Source organism: Limanda limanda, chromosome 16 (assembly GCF_963576545.1).
Source record: "Limanda limanda chromosome 16, fLimLim1.1, whole genome shotgun sequence".
NCBI classification, from domain to species: Eukaryota; Metazoa; Chordata; class Actinopteri; order Pleuronectiformes; family Pleuronectidae; genus Limanda; species Limanda limanda.
In genome coordinates, this window is record NC_083651.1 from 16902265 (window position 1) to 16929623 (window position 27359).

A 27359-nucleotide genomic window follows, 5' to 3' on the forward strand; every position below is an offset into this window, starting at 1 on the left:
TCTTCTGCTTTCAGAGTGTATATACAGCAAACAGCAATATCTCAGAGTTTGGATAACCTGTAATTCCCCCGGATGTGCTGCAGGTATTGTGTACTGGACAGTGCTGGGTCGAGGCTCAGAGTTCGGCTCCATCAAACGTGCCTACATGACCACGTTCAACGACCACGGCAACAACCCGGTGAAAGAGCTGGATCTGAACCTGAGATACGTCGCTAATCCTGACGGCATTGCAGTGGACTGGGTTGGAGGGTAATTTGCCAGGGTTGAGAATTCACTTGTATAAAGGCCACTCGAAGTTGCATTCAGCTGCTCACTGGGTTCCTTTTTAACCATTTACAGGCACATATACTGGACAGATTCTGGTACCAATCGGATTGAGGTGGCCAAACTGGACGGGCGGTACAGGAAGTGGTTGATCCACACTGACCTCGACCAGCCTGCTGCTATTGTTGTCAATCCATCACTCGGGTAAGAGGCTGTTGAGTTTTTGTATTAAAAACATGTTGTTGCAACTTATTTTACGTCTTGAAAGAAATTGTATTTTTTGTGTGGCAGAATGATGTACTGGACAGACTGGGGCAGGAAACCCAGAATAGAATCAGCATGGATGGACGGTCAGAACAGAGCTGTGCTGGTGAAGGAGGAGGACCTGGGCTGGCCTACTGGGCTGGCTCTGGACTATCTGAATGGAAACAGGATTTACTGGTGTGACTCCAAAGAGAACATCATCGAGTCCATGAATCATGATGGCACAGACAGAAAGATCATCATATCTGGAGGTCAGAACACTGAGATACAGGCCAGCGTGGGCACTGATGCATCAAGTGTTTTCATTCAAATCACACATTAGGTGAGTAAAGACTGAGTGTGATGTGCATTAAAGTCTTGTGTTTTCTCTGCTCTAGATATTGGACATCCCTACAGTCTGGACGTCTTTGAAGGTCACGTGTACTGGACGACAAAGGAGAAAGGGGAGGTGTGGAGGACGAACAAGTTTGGGAAAGGAAATAAAGTCAAAGTTCTAACCATCAACCCGTGGCTGACTCAAGTTCGAATTTACCAGGAGCACCGACACAACCGCTCAGGTCAGAACACAGAGCGACTCAAGCGAGTGTGTAGAAAAAGAAAGAAGATTTACTACACAGAGAATATTGTATCAGTATGTGACATCTTTCTTCACATGAAAATAGTATTGGGGTTGTTTATTTATTTATGTTGTATTTTCACAACTTACTATAAACCAAATACTACAGAAAAAGAAGACGGGATAGTGATGATTTTTTATATGTTTAGTTGTGTCTTTTTTTTCAACCCAAAATCAGATTAAATATTTTGATGCATCCTTGATCTCACACTGAAATTCTACAATAAACAACAAGTTATATGAATGAAAGAAACCAAACTTTAAAAAAAGTAACAGCATACATCAACAAATATCTCAACAAGGAGCAGAGTTGCTCATGTATTTTCGATTTTCTAAACAATCACAGTGAAAAAGATTTATTGGTGTAATGAAATATATAATCAACCCTCTCCAAGCTTATCTTAAAGAATTCATTCTCTTGCATTGAACTATATCTGACAGTGTTTTTCTTCTGTTCTTCTGTCCTCTGTCCTCTTCAGTGCTGAACCCTTGTAAGAACGTGTGCAGCCACCTCTGTCTCCTCCGGCCTGGCGGTTACACCTGCGCCTGCCCACAAGGATCCTCTCAGGTGGAGTTCGACTCCAACGAATGTGATGCAGGTAAAACCACAACAACAGCCCGGCTGCATGTAGCTGTAGTGTTGTCATCATTTTGCATTCATTTACATTTCTCAATCTCTGTTTGCTCCTGGCTGCTCCTGTGTTGCTTCTGTGAGCTTGTGATGTGATGTTGTTTTGCCGTTTTTTCATTTATTCATCCCGTGCCCACCTGGCGTTTTGCTCCTTCAGCCATTGAGGCTCCTGTTCCAATGCCCCTTGCATGTAGATGCATGAATGGTGGAACCTGCTACACCGATGAAGGTGGTCTGCCCAAGTGCAAGTGAGTGTGAATGCAGGTTCCATTTATACCAGGGAATGATTCTCCATCAGTCATTCTCAGTAATGTGTGTTATACTTGATGATCAACCTTTTCATAAAGGCAGTTTTCCAATATAAAATCTCCTAGTATTAAAAATGTATTCTGGTTGTATTGTTTAGATGTCCATATGGTTATTTGGGCAGCTACTGTGAGATGGGGAAGTCACGAGGAGCTCCACAAGGAACAGGTACTTTGTTTCCAATAATATCCATAATTTTACAATGAGAATAATAATAACCTTATTTATATTGTACCTTAAACAAGGGGGTTTAAAATGTGATTTGACAGAGCAAGGAAACTTGGGGGCAATCATAAAAATCCAGTCACATGAATAAAATAATTAAGAAATTGACGCAATAAGAAGACAGTTAATACATATAAAAAGATGATATCCCATAAAGCCAAGTCTGTAAAGTCTCCTCCCTTGAGGCTCATGCTGGTTCATATAGGGTAAATATTTATGTTATGTAGTTAGACGAAGCCGAGCTTTAAAAATGAACCGACAAATCTTAAAATCAATTCTTAATTAAACAGGTAGCCAATGGAGAGAAGCCACTGTCGGGTTGATGTGCTGCCGTCTGTTAAAAAACAATGTTTTTTATTTCAAAATGTACGAATCAGCTCATACTGCTCAGTAGTTTGCAGGATTTTTTAGGTGATGAGGTGAATCGGTTCTCACTCGTGTACTGGCCGTCATGTGAGGCCTGTTGTTCAGTACCAGTCGTGTTATCTTGGCTTTACTGAAGCAGGTCGAGGCCAAAGGTGATGAAGTCGAACTTCTTTCTCATCTAACAGCTAATGGCTAAGCAGGGCAGCAAAACAACTTAGGAAACTGCCTCAATCAGCCAATAATGTAGATGTTAACCGGACAAATAATAACTTAAGTTCAATAAATAACCAAGAAAAATATGAATGGATGACTGTTTACCTCCAGCAAAATAACAGGTCTGCTAGAAGTCGTGAAAGGTGTCAGCAAAATATCATTAGAGAATATTATTTCGCACTTTGTTGTGACAATGTCCCATAACCACACAACTGAATATCTGTCACTCTCAATGTGTGTAGCTGTGGCTGTTTTACTGGCCGCCATTATCATCCTGATCACCGGAGCGTTGGCTGCCGGAGTTTTCATCAACTACAAGCGAACGGGATCCTTCATCCCCTCCATGCCCAAACTACCCAGGTATCTCATCTCTCGTCCTTTCCACTCAGTGCATGTTTAACGATCTGAAACTAAACTGAAGTTGTTTTTGTTTGTGCTCAGCCTCAGCAGCCTGGTGAAGTCCAGTGACACCGGGAACGGGGTGACGTTTCGCTCGGGTGATAACGTCGACCTTGGACCAGCACACATTGGAGTGTCATTCATTGACACGGCCATGCAGATGGTGAGTCCAGGGGGAAACGTTCTTAGCAGTTAATGTTCTCCTCAGTCACTTAAATGTTTTATAAGCATTTTACACTAAAAAACAAACAAGTTCTCTATTTGATTCATTAAAAACTGTTATTTTAGCATTCATGCTTGTCTCAGCATCAATCCAGAAAGCTAACAGTTGCATAGTGTGTCATTTGAAGTTGCATACATACTGAAAGATGGATCTTATTAATATCATATCCCATAGGAGGATAACTTTGCAGTGGACACTGGGAGGCAGCCAATCACATTTGAGAACCCATTATACGCCAGTGCTCCCGGGGTTTCTGGAGATCCTGCTGTCATTTATGCCACACAGGTACTCGTTAATGAATGTGTTTTATCTTTAAAAATGTCTATCACATGTTGAGGCTTTATGTGAGCAGGGCATCTCAGAAGTAAAGGATGAACTGAGTTCATTGAAACATACAGTCAGTGGTGGGAAGTAACAAAGTAGAAATACTTTGTTGAAAGTAACAAAGTAGAAATACTGACAGGCACTGACAGACGTGAGGCCCTATTGAAATTGTAAGGATTATTATTCAGGCAAATGAATTGGCTTTTTGAGGGCTTTTATAAGGTGACTTTACATAATTTTTTGAAGGTATTCCTTTTTCGATTCACATTCCTTTTCCCTTTCATGCTTCGTGTCAACATCTGCACATAAATACATAGCTCGAAGCAGCAAGTGGTTAACTTTTCTTAAAGAAAATATTTGAAGTAGTTGGTTTAAACAAAAACTGTTGGCAAATAGACTATCATTGGTTGGCCGTGTCTACTTAGTCTTACACGTCCACGTAAACAAAACAAACAGATTTAAAACAAGTCGAGATGGAAAAACAAACAACACAACCAATTATATAAGCAAACGCAAAAACTTAAACTTTCAACTTTCAGCCAACACAACCAAAAACCAACACTGTGTCGTGGACTACTGCATATTCACGCACACAATTCAGTTTTTTTAATAGACCTCGCCAAATGGAACCCTGGGTAATCAGGCCCAGTTTTCCACTCACTATAATGCCAATATTAATTTTTGCAGAGATATTATATATCTATATATTGCCAATTCTAATGATAAATAAACAGGCTTACATGTAGATGCATGGACAAGCTGGCGGGCAGGTACAGGCAGGTAAACATCCAGCCACCTATAAAATACAGCTAATAGACACAAAAGGTTAATTTGGTCTATTAGTGGCAGGTCTATTAGTGTTCTTAGGTAGAATCAAGAGGCACTTGTTTATTGTGTTGTGTTGATTCTTTGTTGTCTCTCGAAGTTCAGATTCACTTGTCCAATACTATTTTAACCTCAGCATCTCGGGTTTAAAATTTGTAAAATTAAACATTATATATATAGTGTTGTTATAAATTTTCAGTCAGTTGAAATAAATCCTGAACTGAACAATTTTGGGTTGTTTTGTGTCTGTATAGGCCTACTATAAAAAGCACTTAGCATTTTTAATTTTGGTACTTGTACTTTGACTTTTGATACTTAAGTACATTTCAACACCAGATACTTTTGATACTTAAGTACATTTAATATGAGCAACTCTAAGACTTTTACTCAAGTCATCTGACGAGTCACTTTCAAGTAAGATATCTGTACTTTTACTCAAGTATGGCTTTTAAGTACTTTATACACCACTGCATACAGTTGTGAATGAAGATAATCCTGCTGGTTGAAAAGAAAACAGTTCACTAACTTTGGGATATGTTATTATGACATTTAATCGGAAGCTAACAAATGTGTACTCTGGTTAATTGAGTATGCTGTGTCCCTATGAAGTGAACAATATCATAAAATATAAACGATCTTTATATGCAACAATATATATATATTTAAATGTACATATGAACATGAAATGTAAAAGAAGTTTCTGGTTCTGAGGAAATTAATTTGTGGCTCCAATATTGTTATGTGAGTTTGGATCATTGCAGGTATTTATTTATTTTAAGATAATTCAAGACATGGATGTTTCTCCTGATAAAAGCCTAAATCTTATTCGATGAACCCTTCTTGGTGACACATTTTGATCATATGTTCAGCCTGTTACCGCAGTTGTCATGGCAGCAGACATTACATCCTTGTGTTTTCGAACAGGTGACTGTTAATGTGAGTGGTGAACAGATGCAGAACAACTTTGTGAACCCGGCGTATCACGTGGATCAGAGCGTGGGCGTCGTCAACACGTCTTCAGTCAGCACCAAACCAGTTCCTGTGAGTCAAGTATCTATTCACATACAACCACATGTAAACTGAATTATTCAGGTGTGATGTCAAATTATTATTATTTGTGATTGTTCACAGGAGTCAAAGTGGAGCTTATTCAAACGAAAATTAATGCCAAGCACCCCGTTTGAGAACCTGACGTATTCAGAGGTGAGTTAAGACATGATCAATCTTTTTCAGAAACAAGTTGCAAAAGAAAATATGTGATGTTGTTTTCCCATGTTTTCACCTCCTCATTGTTTTGCAGATGAAGGACGAAAAGCCTCAAAGCAGCTCCTCTGCCCCCGAGCCCTCTCTGTTCATCCCCCCCGCCAAACCCCAGAGGAGGGATCGTCCCAGCACCTTTTCACCGACAGAGGACACTTTCAGAGACACGGCCAACCTCGTCAAAGAGGACAGTGACGTATAACCCCCTCTCTCACAGACGGGGGAGAAAAAGACACACTTTGCACAGAATTTATTTTTTTATGCAGCCTGTGTACAAAACTCAAATTGTCCTAGAAAAGAGAGATACATTTCTACAGAATGCAGATAAAAAAAAGTCTTGTGACCATGCCTTCTGACATTTCTTATGCCAATTCTTGTGTTAATGTTCTTTTCTTTATTCTGATGTACAATATGTATATCTTTGCACTGACGCTGCTGATAGAAATGTTAATAAATATGTTGTATATTTGTAAATTTGAACAGTAAGATTTTGTCAGAAAATATCTTTGAAATAGATCCCACGCATAGATCGATGTAAACACAATAACACGTATAAAAGCATTCTGAATGTACAGAATTTATATGATCAAAGGTTATTAGTGTCGGATGATGACCTTTTTGCCACTGAACAAAACTGAGGATGGATTTGTTCATCTGTCACGTTTATATACCTCATTTCAGGGCTGAAAAATTCAAGCAAACTCATGTGGGTTCTAACTCATGAGCCAAAACAAACATGTGAAACATACTTAAACGCTTTTTTAATCTCTACCTACATTCCCTGACTTTGTGACTTTGAATCAACGTGATCATTTTGTTTTTATCTCTAGTAATGATATTGGAATAATGGCCAAAATAGTTTGGGACTATACTTGAACACGCCCCATGTATGTTGCATGGAAATTAATTTATGTAGTGGATGATCTGGGAGAGCGACACATGACCTGAGGATGTAGAGAGTCATTTTATAAACAAGGTGAATGAATCCTTTTCAGAATGATCTGTTTTGTATCTTAATGAGGACCAATTAAAACTCTACCTGTGATCATGGAGAAACATGTGGTTTAAATACTGCTGCTGAGACGTGAATGAATAAATTTGCTATTTTGTAGCAAAGTCTGGATGTCTTTATTCTCATGTTTTCATACATTTACACCACTCACGGTCAAAATCTGTGGGTACCACGGGTCAGTGGTTTTAATATACAGCTTGTCCTCTACATGTTTCTTGTGTCTTTGGGCGAAGGAAGAAGCATGTTGATGACAAAGTCTGAAACAAATGATGGCAGATAGGACAGAGGAATCCAGAGGAGCTTGGCGTCCCAGCCGGCGCTGTAACGGGCCCGAGGAAATCGAGCCGTCAGCGCGTGCTCCATGCACCCGGTCACCTTGGAGAGGTCTGGACTGCACAGTAAACCCATGGAGAAGCTCTGGGCTTTCACATCTGATCGAGAAGAAAGAGGAAATCATTTAGAAGTATTTATTATGAGACACTTGCTGAAGGAAATTCACTTCCACTCACAGTCTTCAAGGTACGTGGGTCCGTACGAGGCTTGAACATCTTGAGGGAGGCGAGTCCACAGCCTCCTCAGGTCGGCCTCTATGAGATCCAGCCGGGTCACAGCTGTTCTGAAGAAACCAGGCTCGATGATGCTCACTTTCACACCAAAGGCCTTCATATCCTTCCTGGACAGGAGAAACAGACGATAGCGTTTCTTTACTGCAACAAAGGTTTTTCTTACTTCTGTAAATTTTTCTTTAAAAGCAGGTTTACTAACAACCAACATTTCCCAGCTGTGGTGTAAAGTAACTATGTTAATTTACTCAAATCATTAACTTAAAGGTTCAGATCTATTGGCAGAAATTGAATATAAAATAATCCTAGTGATGTTTTCACTAGTGTTTCATCTAATTTGTACAAATGGTTGTTTTCTTTGCCCTAGAATGGTCCCTTATATTTTAATACTTTATGTTTATACAGTAGCTGATCCTCTTTATGGAAGTCGCCATTTAAAAAAACGTTTTTATAACAAGTGAAGGCTGCCAGTGCCACAGGTTCTCTGTCATGTTTGGAAGGGGAGGGTGAGGTGAGGGTGCAACATGCACTTTCACCACTAGATGTCACTTAAATTTACAGACTGAACCTTCAAATACACTCTGACATAAGCGTATACTCTTATCTGCTCCAAAATACTTTCTCATGACATTCGTGGGGGATCTCGAGCCTATAGCCAGCTTGCTCAGTCTCTTTCTCTCTCTCTCTCAGTTCCCACATGTGCACCTGGGTTTTGTTGGTTATTTTCTTTCAGTTTTCAACCGGTTGTATCTTCCACTCACTCATGCACATCTTAACATTACAGATTTTTACTGACTTTACTGACAGCATCTTGTTTTCTTCTTTTGTTAAATAGTTTAATTTAATAATAACATTTTTGATTGACAACCATTGGCGTATTCGCCCTCCCATTTCTGTTTGTTTGAGTCATGAGCCAGTTCAGACATTATACTAAGAGAAATGTCAGAAAAGATAAGAAATGTTTGTTTTTCCGGTTCACCCACCCAACTGTTTAAAAAGTTCGCTACAAACCAAATATTGCTCCTCTGAAATAACCTGTCAAAGTTGTCGAGTGTGTGTCGACATGTTGTGTACTTTCTTTGTTGACTCAGTTCAAACATTTACTTTGACCCGACCGAGTGACAATCACTCTGACAGAATTACAGGGCTGTAAAACCACTTATAAAGTCAGAGGCCTTGGGTTATTGTTCTGGAGTCTTATTGTCTCTAGAGAATGAGTGTGATTATCTTTTCTCTGCTGCGATATATATTTATATATATATATATGTGGTCTTTTATTTAATGTATTTGAACAAAATGTAATTCGAACTGTTCCTCACCTCGATCTCTGTGTTTTTTAACACTAACTATTTACAATTTGACTTCTCTCCAGACGACCCCTTGGGAAGAGTTAATCTTTAGCCTATTGGACACGACAGGTTTGTATTGTTTCTAGAAACTTCTTTAAAGCATGTTAATGTTGGCATCATGAGGTGATGAATCACGTCTACCTGAGGCTGTCAGAAAAGGCCTGCACTCCAAATTTGGACAGGCAGTAACCTCCACCAATCATAGACAGTCTGCCCAGAATGCTGGACACGTTCACCACCCTGCCCTGGGCCTTCTTCAGCAGCGGCAGAGTCTGGAGCGTCACCTCGATGACTCCGATCAGATTCACATCCAAAACCTTTGTGAAGTCCTGCAGATCCATCCACTCTACTGGACCGATGGGTATGGACCTGCCGGCGTTGTTCACCAGCCCCCACAGACCTGCAGAGAAAAGGCCGCCGGGATCAGCTTCTCTTCTTTATTTGTCTTTTGTAAATAAATAATCAGTGAATGTAATTTTCACAGATATCTGAAATGTCTTTGAGGATGCAGGTAGTGACCTGCACACAGTTATGAGTTTGAAATCTTGAAGGTTCAGTGTGTCAGATTTAAGTGTAAGGGAGCTATTGGCAGACAATGTATATAAAATAATCTTGCAACTTCACCAATCTTCACTCATCTTATCTTGTGGAATGAAAATACTTTTAAAACAATAGATTTTAAAGTGTTCATTGTCAAATAGAATTGTGACACCGTGGAAAAAAGGGTAAATCTAAAGTAAAAATTAAGCTATGTGGAAACGCTTGTAAGAAGTTTGAATCGAAGTCAAGATTATTTCATTCATCTGTAAAACAGATTTATGTGTAAAGAAGCTTTACTCTCTCTGAGAGTTAAAGTGCTATCATCAGGTGAAGGATGAGTTGATGATGGGATGCTCCAGGCTGCCTTATCTCCCCCAGTGCCTCACTCTGACTGGCACCCTAGCTCTCTGTGTGTGTGTGTGTGTGTGTGTGTGTGTGTGTGTGTGTGTGTGTGTGTGGTGTGTGTGTGTGTGTGTGTGTGTGTGTGTGTGTGTGTGTGTGTGTGTGTGTGTGTGTGTGTGTGTGTGTGTGTGTGTGTGTGTGTGTGTGTGTGTGTGTGTGTGTGTGTGTGTGTGTGTGTGTTTGTGTGTGTGTGTGTGTGTGTGTATGTCCACCCGGCCCACCTCGCTCTCCGACCTCTCTGCTCACAAACTCCACCGCCCTCCTGATGCTCTCACTGTCTGTAACCTCCAGCAGGAGGGTCTTCAGTCTGGACGAGGCCGCCGCTGCCAAATCGGCTGCACCTTTCTCTGTGAGACAAGCTGCAATCACGTGGACACCTTGTCTGTCCAGCTGTCTGGCCAGCAGATTCCCAAAGCCGCTGTCACAGCCTGTGATCAACACGTGCTTCTGGCCGAGGCCCCTGACCCTTTGGCAGTCTCTGATGTACCAGCGAATGGCAGCGAGAGCGACCAGAAGTAAAGCAGATGTTAAGACCAGATGTGGCAGGGTTACCTAAAACACACAACTCACTTTGAATTCACGCTCTGACTTGTGTTAATCTGCAAAACAAACTTATTCATGCAAATGGTGCAAACAGAATGGTCAAGCAACTCACCTCGAATATATATGTGGTTAAACTCTCGATTGACACCTGAAGGGAGAAGAATGAGGTTCTTAAAACATTCATGCTCCCCCGCGATGAACATGTATGTAAGTTTATCTTTTTTCCAACAACATGATCAAACATTATGAACAAATAACCTTCACTTCTGCACTGTCCACTCCCTCCTCATTAACAAATAGCTTTATTAGGAATGAGGAGCAGGGATCTGCAGCAATAAAACAAACCCATCCATCCATTATTCATACAACTTATCCTCTGAGGGTTGTGAGGCAGACCCCTGGAGACATTAGGCAAGAGGTGGGGTCCACCTTGGGTAGGTCACCAGTCCACCACAAGGTTGATATACAGAGACAAACAAACATTTACACCTACAGAGTTAACCTAAGCTGCATGTAACTGTGGGAGGAAGGAGAACCTGGAGAAAACCCACTCAGCCACAGGAGGAACTCCACCCAAAAAGATTCTGCACAAGCTTCAGGCAGCCGGTCTTTATTTGCACCAGCTCAATTGCTGCAGATCAGTTTAACAGTTTCAGAAACAAAGCTCCACCAACATCACCACAGGCCAAAACAAACAGCCCATTACAAACCAACAGCCAATTCCAATCAAACGCCCTATTCAAAACAAACATGTTTAGAACAGACACTGCAATAAGTCGTATACATTAAAGAAGGATTATACCACACTTCAAGTAAATTTTTCAATATTTAGAGAATGGGATGAGTTTAAGGCCACTACACTCTGCAACACAAATTGCCCAGAGATGATACAAGAGTTTTGTTTGTGGGGGTCAAATTTAAAAAAAACAAAAACACGTCTTGATTATATTTTGTGTTATTTTCTACAACACAAACCTCACCATATTTACCTGCAGTGGGTCTCCACAGTGGAAATCCCAAAAGTAGGCAAGATAACCTTTAAAGCATTTCTTTCCCCCACTTGACCACCAGATGGCACCAATAAATAAAGATAAATGGTTCTGATGAAGCATGTGCTCCTTAGTTTGACTTGAATAATGAAAACAAGTTAACATTCACATTACAGATGTTTGAGTAGTTCCAACGAGCCTCAAGCCACAGTTAACACAAATCTCATTTATCATAATAATAATAATAATAATAATAATAATAATAATAATAATAATAATAATAATAATAATAATAATAATAATAATAATAACAGCACACATACCATGGTTGCAGTTGCTCTGATAGAGGTGTGTCTTCCTGATCCAGAAAATGTATCAAATGCGGTGAAGATCCTGTCTCAGTCAACACTGGACCCTCTGCGAGAAACTTAAGTCTGTCTGACTTCGGTTCGTCTCCAGACTCAAGGTCCATAAGTGGCTGAAACCGTTTCAACAGCACACAATTGTGTAATAGACAACACCAGATTACATGACCGCTGTATTTGATAAGTCCTGTCCCCTTTACCTCAGATTCCGTCTGAAAACACTGCAACTCGACCCAAAGGTTGCAGAGCAAATGTTGATTATGGTCATTGATACAATATGTTTACGATCGAAGGAGCAGGTTTACACAAGTGGAGTGGGGACAAAGTCCATCAAGACCAGGAGCCCACTGAGGTCAGCAGGAGGACTACAAACCTGTTGTCCTGCAACCCAGCATTAGCCCCCTCACCTTGGATTTAACCTTCTGGACCTGGCACCTCTACCTGCATCGCTCCTGCCTCACCCTAAAGCTCCTGGCTCCCCACTACCAGCTCCAGCTCTCCCTAAACTCCAACCTGGTAATAACTTCCTTTCACCTACTCCTATCTCCCCATCTGTGTCTCCGCACCTGGGTTCGCCTGCCCAACATTCCCACTTAACAACATTTACCCTAAGAAACCACATTTAAATTCCCTAGCTCCAGATTTTAATTTGGATCTGGACCAAATTGCACACACCCATAAATATCAGGCCCTTAAACAGGCCATTTTTGTGTCCATCCAAATCCATGAATGATTTTGATGGGGAGATTTGGTGAAGGTAATACAAAGTAAACTTTTTAGAATAGCTCTAACATCCAGGGTAATGAGAGGGTTTGAAAAGTCAAAAGTCAACAAAAAACAAGCATTCGTCATTGAAACATTCATCCTCAGGGCACTCACCTGCCCTGAGGATATCACAGTTACTCACAGGATGTGACAGAAAGAGTTTTTCGAAGACAGTTAATATGCAGATGATCAGCCAAACACTCACTGCAGCAGAGAGGACACAACCGGCAGCTCGTGGAATTGGTGTTTTGGCCAGGCAACGACGGTGATATAAGGATTTACTGGTGAGATCTGCATCGATGAGCTCAATCAAAGGTGCGTTATTCACTGTACATCTGTGTGATGATTTACATCGCTGAAAAGAGTGGAGCAGGTGCAAACATGGGGAGCCTCTCCAGAAAAAGTGACAGTTTTTTGTTTCAGCCCTGTATGTTTGTCGGTTGGTTTGTAGTAAAGAAGATTACACAAAAACTGCTCGACAGATTAACATGTAACGCTGTAGACGAATGTGCTAAGGGTCAGGGAAGGATTCATTTTGGTGACATTTTCCCCAATTTCTCTAGGATTAATTCAATCACTCATATATCTGTTATCTAAAAGATATAAAGAAGATATTAAGGGATTGTATTGGGCCTTGGCAAAGAAACTGATTTTCAGGACGCAGTCAAAGCACAAGTAAAAGTCCTTTATCCGTTATATACATTTTCACATTCAAATTAAGCTGTGGCGGATTGTAGGTCCCAACCTGTCATTCATACTCGTTCAAATTTCTTAATGAAACTTTTTCTAACTTACACATCTTAATGAACAAATATGATTGAAGCCTAAAGTGAGGCTTACATCAGATATTCACATTCCACCTTTGGGATACTAGTTGAGTTTAGATAGTTAATAAATTTACTTAGATGAAAATTAAGTTTTTTTCCTGATTTGTGATAAAGTACATGACCTGCCATTGTGAGAAAATAGACATCTCAAAGGAACACGGAAGAGAAAAACTCTGCTGTTGGCTTTATTGTGTTAATTTGCAATGTATTTGCTCTCTTTTTCATTCAAATATTTGCATATTGGCATATTTGCATACCTCTACAGCTGTCGATGCAGTTAAGTTTTAGAACATATGTGGCTTTCTAATGGTGGAAAATGGAAACAAATTAATTATAGTAACTTAGTAGATGTTTTGGGGGGTTAATGCCCACTAGGACAGGTAGTAGATGGCCTAGGTTCGGAATTTGCTCCTTTTTTACAGCCATGATATTATTACAACACAGGTGATTGATAATCCAACAGGAAGCAGGGGGCTTGAGTCAGAAACACAGTGTAGTAAACGTGACTGCTCTGTGAAGTTCACTCTCATGGGGCTCAGGGTTGCCTGACACGATACTTAGAATTTGGATTTAAAAAAGGACAAATTTACCTGTCGTCACTCAGCCACAGACAGGACGGCAGATGTAGGTTATCCAGTTTAAAAAGTAAAAAACGACCCCCTTTTTGTCGTACTATGAGAGCACACAAAGCCCACTACAAGAGGAAGACTAGATGGCAAGCCCCCCCCCCCTCTCCTTTTATTTTTTATTTCTTTTAAAATTATATTTACCTATTTACTGATTTATTCTATTTACTTATTTTATTTTATTTTTTCGTCTCTATAATTAATTTCCCTCTTTCTTTCTTTTCTTTTCTTTGTCTTGCAGCAGTGATGTATGCAATTGTATTGTATTGTATTATAATAATTTAATATGCCTATATACATATATATATATATATATATATATACATTCTATGTACTTCTGCTGCATGGGGTAGGCTGGCCGGGGGTGGGTGGGTAGTATTGTGGGTAGGGGTATATCCATTAGATTTATGTTTATAATTGTATAATTGTACTGAGTACCCAAAGAAAACCAATAAAAAATGTTAAACATAAAAAGTAAAAAACGTGTAAAAATCACTAAAGGCAAATGTTGACAGTGTATAACCAAACATGAAAAAAAACCCTATTATAATGACTAAAGTTGTGAGCAAGGTTTTACAATCCACCACAGTTTGATTTGGTTTGGCGCTATACAAAAAATCATAATAACTGACTTGATTGTTCATGCTGCTTGATCGGAAATGTAAGAGGAAAAAACTAAAAAGAATATCTTGTCACAATCATCCAACATTTTAATTGATTCTTTATTTATTGCATATGTACTGTCGTGGCAATTTCTACAATTCCACTACCAACGAGGAAACAAGACACAAAATTATCTTACAGTATTGTCACACTTTAATGCTCAGAGCATGGTGCATATACCACAGGGTTTAGTTTGTGTCTACAGATTCAATTATGATCAAACAGACGGGAAATAAACATTTTATTATGTCAACTGTTATATTTCCTTTACAGTACTTATACTACTAACACTATTTTGTGATATATATTTTTGGTATTAGTTTACTAATAATTGCTATAAAATCATTTACAAATTGAAAACTAACTTTTGTGGGTCAATGGAAATTCAATCTTTGATACAGAAGTCTTAATACACAGTTGATCATATTTAAAAAAAAATGCATCCCACTAATCTGCATCCCGAACGATTAAACTTCAAAATTATAATTTTGATTCTTTTCCACAGTTGCCAAGTAAGCACACACTTGCCTGACTCAGGAAGGTAAACATGAAGGAAGCGTTCAAACTTACACCGATACCAGGTGTCGATAAAGGAGGTGAGTGAGCTTCATTCATTGTGCAAAACTGATGCAAAATAATTACGTGCAATTCTAATTGTTTCCCTTCTTCCTCAGCCGATCAAAATGGGTACGTTTGTGTTGGGCGGACCTGACATATACATATAATACACAACCTTTCAGAACACGATAGATTTGATGTTGTCATGTTATTTTTATTCCCTTTGTAATTGACATGTTTGACAGACATGAGACGAAAAAAGAAAAAGCACTGAGCGTTGGATTTTTTCAGCTGGTAAGTTGATCAAGTTTGGGTGTGAGTACTAATTTGACATTCACAGAACCATGATCCCAATCTTCATTTACCATATCATACCAAGTTCTTCAAAGTGGTATTCTAAGACATTATTTATTTTAGCATTCCAGTATGCTTTTGAGTTCTTTTGTGATGTCATTGTGATTAAGATTTTAGTACTGAGTGAAGTTGTGTGCATGGTGTGACACCCAGAGTACTAGTGGAGAATAACCTGCACATTTTTAATCAAAAACAGGGAGCAATATTCAGAAGATCCCTCTCTCTGGTCAGTTTATCACAGTATTGTAAAGTACAGTAAAGTTACAGATGATGTTACAAGCCACACTCAGGTTTATTCCCTTGTCTGAATGATAATTCATTTATTAGACAGAGTAGACAAAACCATCCAGTGAAGTGGAGTAACAAGTTCATTTCAATTGCCATTCTGAGTTTGATGGACTTGAAATATGTAAATGTCGTACAACAACAACTAGATTTCAAGTAAAACTAAATTAAAACCAATAAACAATGTTTTCTCCTGCGTTTTACTTAGATTTTTTAAAATTAAGATCAACATGTCAAATTGTACAGTGTAGGTACTGACTGCAACGTGCAACTTTGCCAGTATTACATCTTAAAGTGTTGGATGTGTCAGAAGAGTCAAGTCTTTTTCGCTAATTCAACTCAGATTTCACCTTTTTTTTCAGCAGTTCTCTGCAAATTCTGTATCATCAGCAGGGAAATGCATTAATTAGTTAGATAATACCTGACTCCTTCAATTTCTACAATCTTAATATATATCTCCAGCATACAGTTTGTCTTCATTCCATTTTTATCTTGCAGTTCCGGTTTGCCACCAGGAAAGAAATCGCTATGATGGTGGTGGGGAGTTTGTGTGCCTTCGTACATGGCTCGGCGCCATCTCTCATGATTTTAGTGTACGGTGAGATGACTGACTCGTTTGTGAATTATGAACTTGAGATCCAAGAACTCAAAGATCCAAACAAGATGTGCGACAACAACACCATTTATTGGATCAATGGCTCAGTTTATGAAAATGCTGAAAACACCGCTGTCTCCTGCGGGTGAGTCATGAGTTTATTGCTGATATGAATGTTGTTACAGTGTGCAGGAGCTGTTGTTAACTGTTTTAGATGTCTTCACAGGGCGGATATTGAAGCAGAGATTACCATATTTTCATTTTACTATGTTGCACTTGGATTAGTAGCCCTGATTAGTACTTATTTACAAGTAAGTATTTCTGCTTTAATTTATTCCCCCATTGACCAATTTTGCCTTATTACTGTGTGGCACATTTCCTCTACTCATGGAAATCATTTTGTGGCACGGTGCAGGTTGCGTTGTGGGTGTCAGCCGCCGCGAGTCAGACTGACAGAATCCGAAAGATTTATTTCCGAAAAGTCATGCAAATGGAGATTGGATGGTTCGACTGCATCTCTGTTGGCGAACAGAACACTAGGATCACTGAGTGAGTCTGGGGTCCCTGATATCATTGCACGGCTGTGAGAACGCTTTCCATATCCTCTATTGTCTTCTGTTTCTTTACAGTGACATGAACAAGATCAACGATTCCATCGCTGACCAGGTGTCGATCTTCATTCAGAGGCTCTCCATGTTTGTGTGTGGCTTCATGGTTGGATTCATCAACGGCTGGAAGATGACTTTGGTGGTCATAGCTGTGAGCCCATTGATTGGTCTCGGTGCCGGACTCATGGTTATGGTAGGGGTCCAGTTTGGAAAAACCCATTGTGTTTAAACAGGGGCAGCCCTGTGGTGTGGCGGTTAGCACAGCTGGAAGGTTTAAATCCCAGTTCTGCCACTGTCTTTCTGTGTGGAGTTTGCATGTTCTCCCTCTGTCTCTGTTGGTTTTCTTCCTATTACTCCGGCTTCCTCCCGCAGCCCAAAGACAAGTTGGGTTTGGTTGGGTTTAGGTTCATCAGTGACTCTTAATTGAGCTTAGAGGTGTGCATGGGAGTGTGAGTGGTATTTTGTCCCCTGTGATTCGCTCTCCAGGTTCTTTCTCCAGCTCCCTCAAAGGATAATATTGGATGGATGGATGGATATTGTGTTTAAACAAAGAAGCGATATGTTTTTAATGTTTTGTGTCTTCTGGTGACTTCTTCCTGAAGGCTGTGTCCCAGCTGACTGGAAAAGGGATGAAGGCCTACGCAAAGGCAGGGGCAGTGGCTGACGAGGCCCTGTCCTCCATTAGAACAGTAGCAGCATTTGGTGGGGAAGACAAAGAAGAAGAGAGGTATTTTGTTATTTTCTAACCACTCAAAAGGTTTTCCTGTTTTGCATGTGATGATGGGTAAAAATGCTTCCACATTCAAAATTAAATAAATATTCTGGACAGGTACGACAGAAACCTTGTGGAAGCTCTGAGCTTGGGTGTGACAAAGGGCCTGGTCATGGGACTGTTCCAGGGATACATGTGGGCAATCATTTTCTTATCTTACGCTCTGGCCTTTTGGTATGGATCCCAATTGGTCATCGAGACCAAGGAGATGACCCCTGGTGGCCTTTTTCAGGTATGTAAATTCACTGCAACATCTGATACTTTATTCAATTTGGCCTTTCAGAAACAGTGGCAGTTGTTTCACCATTTCCTACTGTTTGTTTGCAGGTATTTTTCGGAGTGCTTCTTGGAGCTATAAACCTGGGTCAGGCATCATCTTGCCTGCAGGCCTTTGCTACTGGTCGAGCAGCAGCAAAGAACATCTTCGACACAATTGAGCGGGTAAATCATGATGATGTTACAGACTTCATTACAGATACAATCCAGATTGGAAAGTTTGCATTTTAAGAGAAAGGTTCTTCTGCTTTTGTGTTCACAGGAACCAAAAATTGATTGTTTCTCAGATGAGGGTCACATATTAGACAAAGTGAAAGGTGACATTGAGTTCCACAATGTTACTTTCTTCTACCCGTCCCGGCCCGAAGTCAAGGTGATTTTTTTTGCCCAGCAGTTCTGACTGGCCACATCTCACTTCTCAAGACTAAACTGATCGAAAAACCACCAATTTGTTTCAGATTTTAAATAATCTGAGCATACAGGTCAAAGAAGGAGAAACCACAGCTTTTGTTGGGCCGAGTGGATCTGGAAAGAGCACGGCAATCCAACTCATCCAGAGGTTGTATGACCCAGATGAAGGAATGGTAATGAGCTGACTGATGACACGTGACATCATTGGGAAGATTGAAGCCTTCAGTGTAGCATCACATCTGAAATGTTCATTCTCAGGTGACGTTGGACGGCCACGACATCCGCACTTTAAACATCAAGTGGCTCCGCTCCATGATTGGTATTGTAGAGCAGGAGCCGGTGCTGTTTGCTACAACCATAGCTGAAAATATCCGCTTTGGTAAACCAGGAGTCACCATGGAAGACATTATCCAGGCAACAAAAGAGGCCAATGCCTATAATTTTATAATGGCGCTGCCCCAGGTATGTTTCGATAACACACATTCTGAACCTGTCTAAATGCAAACTATGAAATGATAACTAACCACAAAGGCCTTAATTCATATTTTACAGAGATTCAGCACTTTTGTGGGTGATGGTGGAGGCCAGATGAGTGGAGGCCAGAAACAGAGGATTGCTTTAGCTCGAGCTCTGATCCGAAACCCTAAGATCCTTCTGCTGGACATGGCCACGTCCGCTTTAGACAATGAGAGTGAAGCTGTTGTCCAGGAAGCACTGGATAAGGTGAGGCCCTCTGTCACTACACTGCATGACACAACACACTTCATTACCTCATTGTGTTATGTGGAATAAAACTAAAAGCTGGAATATGTGCAGGTGCGCATGGGCAGAACAACAATTTCTGTAGCCCACCGTCTTTCCACGATTAAAACTGTAGAAGTCATCGTTGGCTTTGAGCATGGGCGGGCGGTGGAGAAAGGAACGCACAGTGAGCTGCTGGAAAAGAAAGGTGTTTACTTCACCCTGGTCACCCTGCAGAACCAAGGCACACCCAGCCAAACTAAAGGTAGGATTGCATTTCCCAACCTAAGGCTACGTTCACACATAGAAAACCTGCTTCAGAAAACAATGCTAGGGCCTGCATTGTTTGGCATGTGTTTAGAAGTATGTAAGTAAAAGATCGAATTTGATGGGTGCTGGATCAATGAAATTTCTCAAAAGTTTGAAAATAGAAGATCCATGCTCCTAAAGCTCCTTGCCATATCAAAATTTGACATGAAACTAGTGGAATATATGCTAATAAGCTTTGCTTGTTGTAGTCCTACATTTTAAACGTGACATCACTCACTGCGGTTACATGTGTCCGATTGAAACCCGATTTCTGGCGTTGTCCGGTTTCAATCGAAGATCCATGTCATTTAACTCCACAAATCTAGATTTCTTGTGTCCGACTGAAGTCGATTGGATTTGGCTGTATATCGGACAACGCGCGCATGTAACTCTGGAAGCTAGACAACAACTGGAGATGACGTCTTTGCGCTTGCTTGAGATCCTGCCCCCCCCTCCCCCCTCCCTCCCTCCCTGGCCGTGACCCGGAAGTCGACAGTTAGATAAAATGTCGCTGCCCGGTGCCGGCCGGCAAAAACAAACAAACAAACCATTCAAATCAAATGCGCCGTTCGCATTCGCAGTACTCCTAGAGTAAACATGCACAACATCATGTAGAGGGACGTAGCTTCACCTTGCTCTCCGTTCGTCATCTTTCTCGCATGCTGAGTTGAAGGCTGTTGTTGTTAGTGGTGACGAGGTCAAGCGGAAATGGCCGTAACACCACTAGCTGTAATGAAAACAGCGCCACCTATCGTAGCGGGGTATGAAATGCTTTCGGACAACAGTCGGATTTCTCAGTGCCATGTACCCTGAGATAGAGCAGTTAACCCCCCATGGATAGAGAAACCGGGCTTCAGCCGAAGTCGGGTTTATGCCATCATGTAAACGTAGTGACTGACTTCCTTTACTGTTCAAGAGGGCACGCAATAGGTCCAGCTAAAGGCCGATTTACGCTTCTCCGTCTTTTCTAAAACGGACAGATAAGACCGCCCTATCCGCCGTGGCACGCCCTCTCCGAGCGTCTCGGAGAGCTTTTCGTGCACCTCTGATTTTTCTAACTGTCCGTGTTTATTTCGGAGACCCCACGAACAGCCCTTGGCTGTGATTGGTCCGCGAACTACATCATCTCCGGTCGACGTCATTTCCGGATTTCACATTTCCGTACCTCAAACTTCCTGCTTCCTTCCCTGTAGCAACAAACCCAAACACAACTATGATTCTACGATTAATGTGACGTGTGTGTTAAGCCAGCGGAGTTGTCCGGCTGACGGTGGCTCGTTAGAGCACTGACGGCATGTGTGCACGGTCACTTACGGTTATAACAAGCTTTCAAAACGGCGCTAGCGGGCTAGGCTAGCGGGCTAGCCACCATGCTAACTGCGGTGATAACAGTGCAAAAACCCGCTGTCACGACTTTAATTCCACTTCTATCATGACACCGTTTCTATAATACCGTCAGGTTAGAAGCAAACACTGGATAGTAGTTAGTGTCGGGAGTCCCTGCTGACTGTGTAGGGAAGCTGGGGGGGAAGCTAGCTAGCTCCGTGTAGCTTCTAGCTACATGTAGCCTCAAGCAGATTCAAGCTGTGGAATCAGCAACACAGTTCGGAAACAAGACTGGGGAACCGCTGCGCTAAGAAACCATAACATCAGCATTTTGACCCGCTGGGTGTCACTTTATTTAGTTCTGTTAGTTGCCATGGTTCAGTGTGTGGGAGGCAAGCTGACAGAGGTAAACAAACACACGTGGACTTCTTCTTCCCATAAATGGGGTAGGCTTCTCTGAGCTCGTCTTCCGTTGCGCCACCTACTGTTTGGTGGTGAATTGTTTTCAGACGTACAGTTGACGGACAAGCAAAAATCAAAAATAGTCTGTGGTTCTCCGTGCGTCCCTCTCCGCCACACGGATACGTAGAAGCATACTGGAGCCTTAATAGTGAGTGCCCTCTGCTGGATCAATAGTCAAACTCCTTCTACATTTCGAAATCTTCCCAGGGGGCTAGCGGAAAAAGTTCCCAAAAATGACACTCAGACATTTGCGTTCTCTCATACAGCCGCTAAAATGTCCGGATATCAATGCATGTCTGAAAACAGCGTATGTTGGAAATAAAACTACTATAGACCACCCCCTCTGTCTTTGTCGCCCTTTACCCACAATTTCCTTCCAGTCCCATGGTTTGTTGAAACAGCTCATTTTTAAGCGCACAGCAGGAGTCACAGGGTAATCCCCTTACGACACACAGGAAGGATGCTTCAGAAAATTATATTAAAGCCCTACTGATTTCCCCCCCCAGGTGAAGTCAGTCCTGCTCAGAGAGAGGAAGTTGATGTGAAAATGAGGAGTGGCAGCTGCAGCTCCAATAAAAGGTATAAATCCAGCAAAAAAAAAATTACTCGTCAGAAAAATGTGAAAACAGATCATAATGCCAACATTATAATGATTTAATGTTCTGATATTTCTCTTGTAGGAGTTCTGTTCGTCTACGGTCTCACAGCACACTGTCAAGGCATGATGTCCCTGATGCTTTATCAGGCAGCCTCAGGATATTTCCCAGCATGGAGATTGAAAAAGAATATGTACTTATTTTATATTATTATATTATATTATATTGTGGTTTTTTTTATGTTACATTTTACTTTTATTGTCAATTGTCCTGTGGGGATTAAATTGAATCCATGCACTTTTAAACAGAGAGATGAGAATGAGGATGATGAAGATGAAAAAGTGGAGCCTGCCCCATTTGCACGTGTCCTTAAGTACAACCAACCAGAGTGGCCCTACCTGCTGCTGGGCGCGCTGGCAGCTGTTGTCAGTGGCGCCATCGACCCCTTCTACTCTATCTTGTTAAGCGAAATTATTGGTGTAAGGAATGCTCCCGCGTATTACAATCGATTTATACTCACTTTTTATTACCTTTCATTGATTCCCTTGATCTTTGTCTTTCCAGACTTTTTCCATTCCCGACCAGAATAAACAGAGGCAACAAATCAACGGGATATGTGTTCTGTTTTGCATCTTGGCTGTGACTTGTTTCTTTTCACACCTTATAGAGGTTTGCATCATAATTATCTAACAGGGAGATTTAGTTGGATTCATTCAACTGGGATTTACGTGACGGAAGTATTTTAGAGCAATTTTTTTACCTTCAACCTGCAGCTTCAAAGTTAGTGAGTTCACTTACTTTCAATAGGAATAATGGGGCCCCTTACCAAGTTGGTAACTGGCAGTGTGTTGTAGCTGAAATGACCAGAATCTGATCCAGGAAGTTAAAGAATAACGCTAATCTGTTTCAGTCAGTTTAAAAGACTTAGACATCTTTAAAAAACTGCTTAATCTTTATCTCCAATGTTCAGCAAGGTATCTATTAAAATATGAAAAAAATATTGTTGTTACAGCAGTTGCTCTTCTGGCTCTAGGAGCCCGGGATCTTGAGCAATATCAGTTTTGTTTCCGTTTAGTGAGTGAGATTAAACAGTCAGAGCTTCGGTTTGTTTTAGGACAGGAGCATAACAGAAGTAATTAGTTACATGCGGCTGCAGAGAGCACGGGTGCTCATTTAAAGTTTTGCTTCAATGTTCCAGAAATATGCTCTTTCCAAGTCCGGAGAGCTGTTGACCTGTCGTCTGAGGAAAGTGGGCTTCCAGACCATGTTGCGTCAAGAGATCGGGTGGTTTGATGACCCTAGAAATAGCCCAGGAACTCTGACAACCAGACTAGCCACTGATGCATCCAGGGTCCAGGGGGTAAGTGCCAATTTTTTAATCCTGTAACTCTATTTCACATTATTTATAAAACAGTGGTTCAGCAGCAAAGACCACACCATCGGCAAGTTGCGTCTAATAATGATGAGCATTGATGTCTTTGCTGCGTTTCGGGGAAGGAGGTTGAGGTGTGGTCCTGCTCTTGAAACTCTGCTGGATAGCTTCAATTTTGATAATGTCTGTTTGTTGTATGGCTGGTTTGACTTTTGCAGGCAGCAGGTTCTCAGATTGGCATTGTCGTTTCTTCATTGACCAGCATTGGAGCATCTCTGATCATTGCTTTTTACTTCAGTTGGAAGTTAGCTCTGGTAATCACGTGCTTCCTGCCTTTTATTGCGCTGTCTGGAGCATTCCAAACCAAACTTCTGACGGGTTTTGCAAATCGAGATATAAAGTCCATGGAAGCAGCAGGGCAGGTAGGCTCCTCATTCAGTATGATATGAACCTTTTCCACTTAGGCCAATTGATATTTATTAATTTCACTGTAAAAATCATGTAATATCTGCATTCAGGTGTCCAGTGAAGCTCTTTACAACATCAGGACCATTGCAGGCTTGGCCAAAGAGAGCTCGTTTGTGGAATCATATGAGAAGAAATTGGAGCCTTCATTTAAATCTGCCATAAAGAGTGGCCACATCTATGGCCTCTGTTATGGCTTTGCTGAATGCGTCATCTTCCTGTCGAATGCTGCTTCCTTTAGATATGGAGGCTATCTGGTTGTCGCTGAGGGTTTATCCTACGACATAATTTTCAGGTTGGTAAAACTTCACATTAATCAGATATTTTTCAATTTCTCTATTGATATTAATTTTCTGTTTTGTGGCATGATTACCTAGCAATCATATGTTGTTCCTTCAGTGTGATTTCAGCTATAATGATCAGTGCGACATCATTTGGCAGAGGAGCCACCTTAGCTCCAGATTATACCAAAGCCAAAATCGCTGCTGCTCAGTTTTTCAAAATGTTGGACAGAGTTCCAAAAATCAGCTTAAGTCCCAAGAACGGAGAGAAATGGGTTTGTGAATTTACTAAATAAGATGGAATAATGATTAATTTGATCTTGCTGTTACTTTGAAATGATGATGCCTTGTTATCTATCTTTAGGACAACTTCAGAGGGGAAATTGACTTCCTCGACTGCAAGTTCACGTATCCAACACGGCCAGATATCCAGGTTTTGAAAGGGCTGGTTGTGTCGGTGAAGCCTGGTCAGACTTTGGCGTTTGTCGGGTGCAGTGGCTGCGGTAAAAGCACCAGTATTCAACTATTGGAGAGGTTTTATGACCCAGATGAGGGACAAGTGGTGAGTATACGGATTTAGACATAAGCACAAAATGAGTGTTATCTATTTCAAAGCTATTGTTTATGTCATCTTTTTATTTTCAGAGGATTGATGGTCGCCTGTCTCATAAAGTCAATGTCCCGTTCATAAGAGCTCAGATTGGCCTAGTGTCCCAGGAGCCAGTGCTGTTTGACTGCAGTATAGCAGAGAATATACAGTATGGAGATAACACGCGCATCGTCAGCATGGAGGAGATTGTAGAAGCTGCTAAGAAAGCCTTCCTTCATGACTTTGTAATGACATTACCAAATGTAAGTGCCAATACATTAATTACTCCCCATACACGATTATCCAGATTTACCACCACAATAAAATGCTTTCTAAATATCACGATCGCTGACTTCATGACCTTTGTCTTTCTCCACTTCACCCCTTCTGTTTTCCAACATGTAGAAATACGAAACTCAGGTTGGTGCTCAGGGCTCCCAACTGGCAAGAGGAGAAAAACAGCGCATTGCCATCGCCCGGGCCATCGTCAGGAAGCCCAAGATCCTGCTCTTAGATGAGGCGACCTCTGCACTGGACACAGAGAGCGAAAAGGTGACACATTTCTTAACGCTATCAATCAACATAACACATAAAGCCAGGTTTTGTCGTGTGTTAATTTTTATATTTATTTGATCAGGACAAAATACTATTAATAAAGAATAAATAACTGTATAATCTCTGTAATCAATAATAAATCTAGAATCCAATTTTCATCTGACGTCCTTGCAGCCAGTTTAAACAATGTGACCTGAAATAAAATACATTTTATATATAATTATAGACATCTATGGATAATCCATATGGCTTGTACATATCATCCAAACTAAGTGTAAAACAAACTCAGGATTAAAATGCTACTTAGATTAAACACATTATGAAAATTAAAGAGTATAATACATCACATACAATACAAAGCCACAGACATGCATGTAAACTAAATCCCATGAGACGTAAGTGGAATGATAACATATGGTGATGCCTTTGGTTTGTTATATGTCTTAAGTTTGTATTTAAAAGTTAGACAATCACTTAAAATGTATTTTAATCAAATACATCCTCTCTATATTTACACAATAGTTCTTCCTTGAAGTGGGTCAGTTAATAAGAAAGATTTGTTTTTCCTGCAGATCGTCCAGTCTGCTCTGGATGAGGCAAGAAAAGGACGAACCTGCATCGTCATCGCTCACAAGCTCTCTACCATCCAGTCTGCTGACGCCATCGCAGTGATGTCACAAGGAGTCATCATAGAGCTCGGCACACATGATGAACTCATGGCCATGAGGGGCGCCTATCATAAACTGGTCACAACAGGCGCTCCTATCAGCTAGGCACCTGAAGCCACTTATGATGAGCATTGCATTTTTAAATATATATATTTGTACAGGCCTTAGAGTACTTTTAATTACTGGCTTGTCATGTTGTGGTGTCACACTGAAAAAGTCTTCGGTGCACTGAAATTGTGTGTGTTACAATACAAGTAAAGATATGGAAGCATTTAAAGAAAATATATAAAAAGAAAATATGAAATATTTACACAATATGTGCGTTCTGTACATTGAGTATTTAGTGCAAGCTTGGATATGTGTGAGTGTTACTGGTATTGTAATGAGTCCAGTCTGCTGACTCAGAGTGTCTGACACTCAAAGGGAGGAGTTGCATGGCTGGAAGAGCCACAGACAGGAATGACTTCCTGTGGTGCCCTGTGGTGCATTTTGGTGGTGTCAGACTCCTGTGAGACATTGTCCGGGACGGCATGTAACTAAGACAACATCCTCACGTCTGACAGCGCCGCCAGAGAGTCCAGCTCCACCCCCACTGCGTCACTGGCCTTGCGTACCAGTTTGTTGAGTCTGTTGGCGTCCGCAACCCTCACTCTGCTGGCCCAGCACACAATAGCAAACAGGAGAGCACTGGCCACCACAGTCTTATAAAACATCCCCAGCATAGTCCGGCAGATGTTGAAGGACCTCAGGCACCTCAGGAAATAGAGGCGGCTCTGGCCCTTCTTGTCAAGGCAATCAGTGTTCTTAGCCCAGTCCAGCTTACGGTCTGTGAACACTCCCAGGTATTCATACTCCTCCACAATGTCCACGCTGACCCCCTGGATGGAAACAGGAGTCACCAGTGTCCTGACCCTCCTTAGATCCACAACTAGCTCCTTTGTCTTTATCCACCTGCATAGCTGTGAGTTTCTCGCCCAGTAGAGCTGGCCTGATGGTGTAGATAGAAGACAGTCAGCTACTGAGCCAGAGGAGGTGTAAGGAGGAGGAGGAGGGGGAGCTTCCTCCTGTAGCTGTCCTTTACCTCCTTGACCTTGATTTCCAGGTCCCTCTGAATAGTCCTCAGGTTCTCCCTGTTGTCACCTCTGATAACCCTCTTTCTCCTCGTTAAGGATGGCTTATAGAGAAGTGTCACATACAGAGCTGGGCAATAAAACAGTATCAATAACTGTCACAATATAATTGTCCAATGTATATAAATGTATTGCTTATGCATTGTACAAGCACAGTGAGGCAGTATAACACATAATTGATCTATCGCATGTGTGTTTATCAAGTGTTTGTCACTGTCTGTCCATAAAGAGTTTAAAACCACAACCATCACTTACAATATCAGGCTTTCAACTTAAAATAATTAATAATGTGACATTTTCCATTATATTTATGATCAATATCGGACTAAATAGCAAGACTAAGACAAGGTAAGTTCAGAGGCAAAGTATTTTACGCTGCACACATGTTTGTTCAAGCCTGACTGAACAGTAGCCTGCTTACTCAGGTACAGTTACATCATGTTGTG

General features: G+C 41.1%; 3 protein-coding genes across 3 annotated transcripts in view; 2 read left to right on the forward strand and 1 right to left on the reverse strand.

The window, feature by feature from the left end:
• lrp2a (low density lipoprotein receptor-related protein 2a) overlaps nt 1-6118 on the forward strand; it is a 49011-nt gene extending 42893 nt beyond the window's left edge. The window contains 13 exon segments of the mRNA XM_061088498.1: nt 84-249; nt 340-468; nt 556-779; nt 906-1085; nt 1624-1743; nt 1933-2023; nt 2182-2249; nt 3128-3245; nt 3327-3447; nt 3682-3792; nt 5581-5697; nt 5788-5859; nt 5957-6118. Coding sequence (XP_060944481.1) covers nt 84-249; nt 340-468; nt 556-779; nt 906-1085; nt 1624-1743; nt 1933-2023; nt 2182-2249; nt 3128-3245; nt 3327-3447; nt 3682-3792; nt 5581-5697; nt 5788-5859; nt 5957-6118 — 1679 coding nt within the window.
• An 887-nt stretch (nt 6119-7005) lies between these two features.
• Nucleotides 7006-11960, reverse strand: rdh1 (retinol dehydrogenase 1). Its single transcript, XM_061089282.1, has 7 exons — nt 11880-11960; nt 11638-11792; nt 10438-10473; nt 10004-10334; nt 8982-9240; nt 7438-7601; nt 7006-7359 (listed from the first exon to the last, which is right to left on the reverse strand). The coding sequence occupies exons 2-7, from the start codon at nt 11638-11640 to the stop codon at nt 7133-7135; spliced, it is 1020 nt and encodes a 339-aa protein (XP_060945265.1). The 5' UTR covers nt 11641-11792; nt 11880-11960; the 3' UTR covers nt 7006-7132.
• Nucleotides 11961-12202: 242 nt separating this feature from the next.
• abcb11a (ATP-binding cassette, sub-family B (MDR/TAP), member 11a) lies at nt 12203-27146 on the forward strand. The gene is made up of 28 exons (XM_061089281.1): nt 12203-12759; nt 15066-15156; nt 15235-15247; nt 15364-15412; nt 16256-16497; nt 16579-16663; nt 16768-16901; nt 16982-17153; nt 17563-17687; nt 17790-17964; nt 18060-18173; nt 18271-18381; nt 18467-18592; nt 18678-18881; nt 18972-19142; nt 19236-19425; nt 21764-21836; nt 21938-22046; nt 22162-22332; nt 22418-22522; nt 23052-23213; nt 23444-23647; nt 23744-23985; nt 24090-24246; nt 24336-24533; nt 24617-24823; nt 24966-25112; nt 25688-27146. The coding sequence occupies exons 2-28, from the start codon at nt 15108-15110 to the stop codon at nt 25886-25888; spliced, it is 3936 nt and encodes a 1311-aa protein (XP_060945264.1). The 5' UTR covers nt 12203-12759; nt 15066-15107; the 3' UTR covers nt 25889-27146.
• Nucleotides 27147-27359: the final 213 nt, after the last annotated feature.

Excerpts from the sequence above, each read along its gene's own strand:
- rdh1 (XM_061089282.1), bottom strand. Across the intron at positions 10,335-10,437 it reads TAACCACATATATATTCGAG|GTAACCCTGCCACATCTGGT; the intron begins GTGAGTTGCTTG and ends TGTGTGTTTTAG. Across the intron at positions 7,360-7,437 it reads ACCCACGTACCTTGAAGACT|ATGTGAAAGCCCAGAGCTTC; the intron begins GTGAGTGGAAGT and ends CTTCTCGATCAG.
- abcb11a (XM_061089281.1), top strand. The coding sequence starts at position 15,108 with ATGAAGGAAGCGTTCAAACTTACACCGATACCAGGTGTCGATAAAGGA. Across the intron at positions 18,382-18,466 it reads CGTCCCGGCCCGAAGTCAAG|ATTTTAAATAATCTGAGCAT; the intron begins GTGATTTTTTTT and ends AATTTGTTTCAG. Across the intron at positions 19,143-19,235 it reads TCCAGGAAGCACTGGATAAG|GTGCGCATGGGCAGAACAAC; the intron begins GTGAGGCCCTCT and ends GAATATGTGCAG.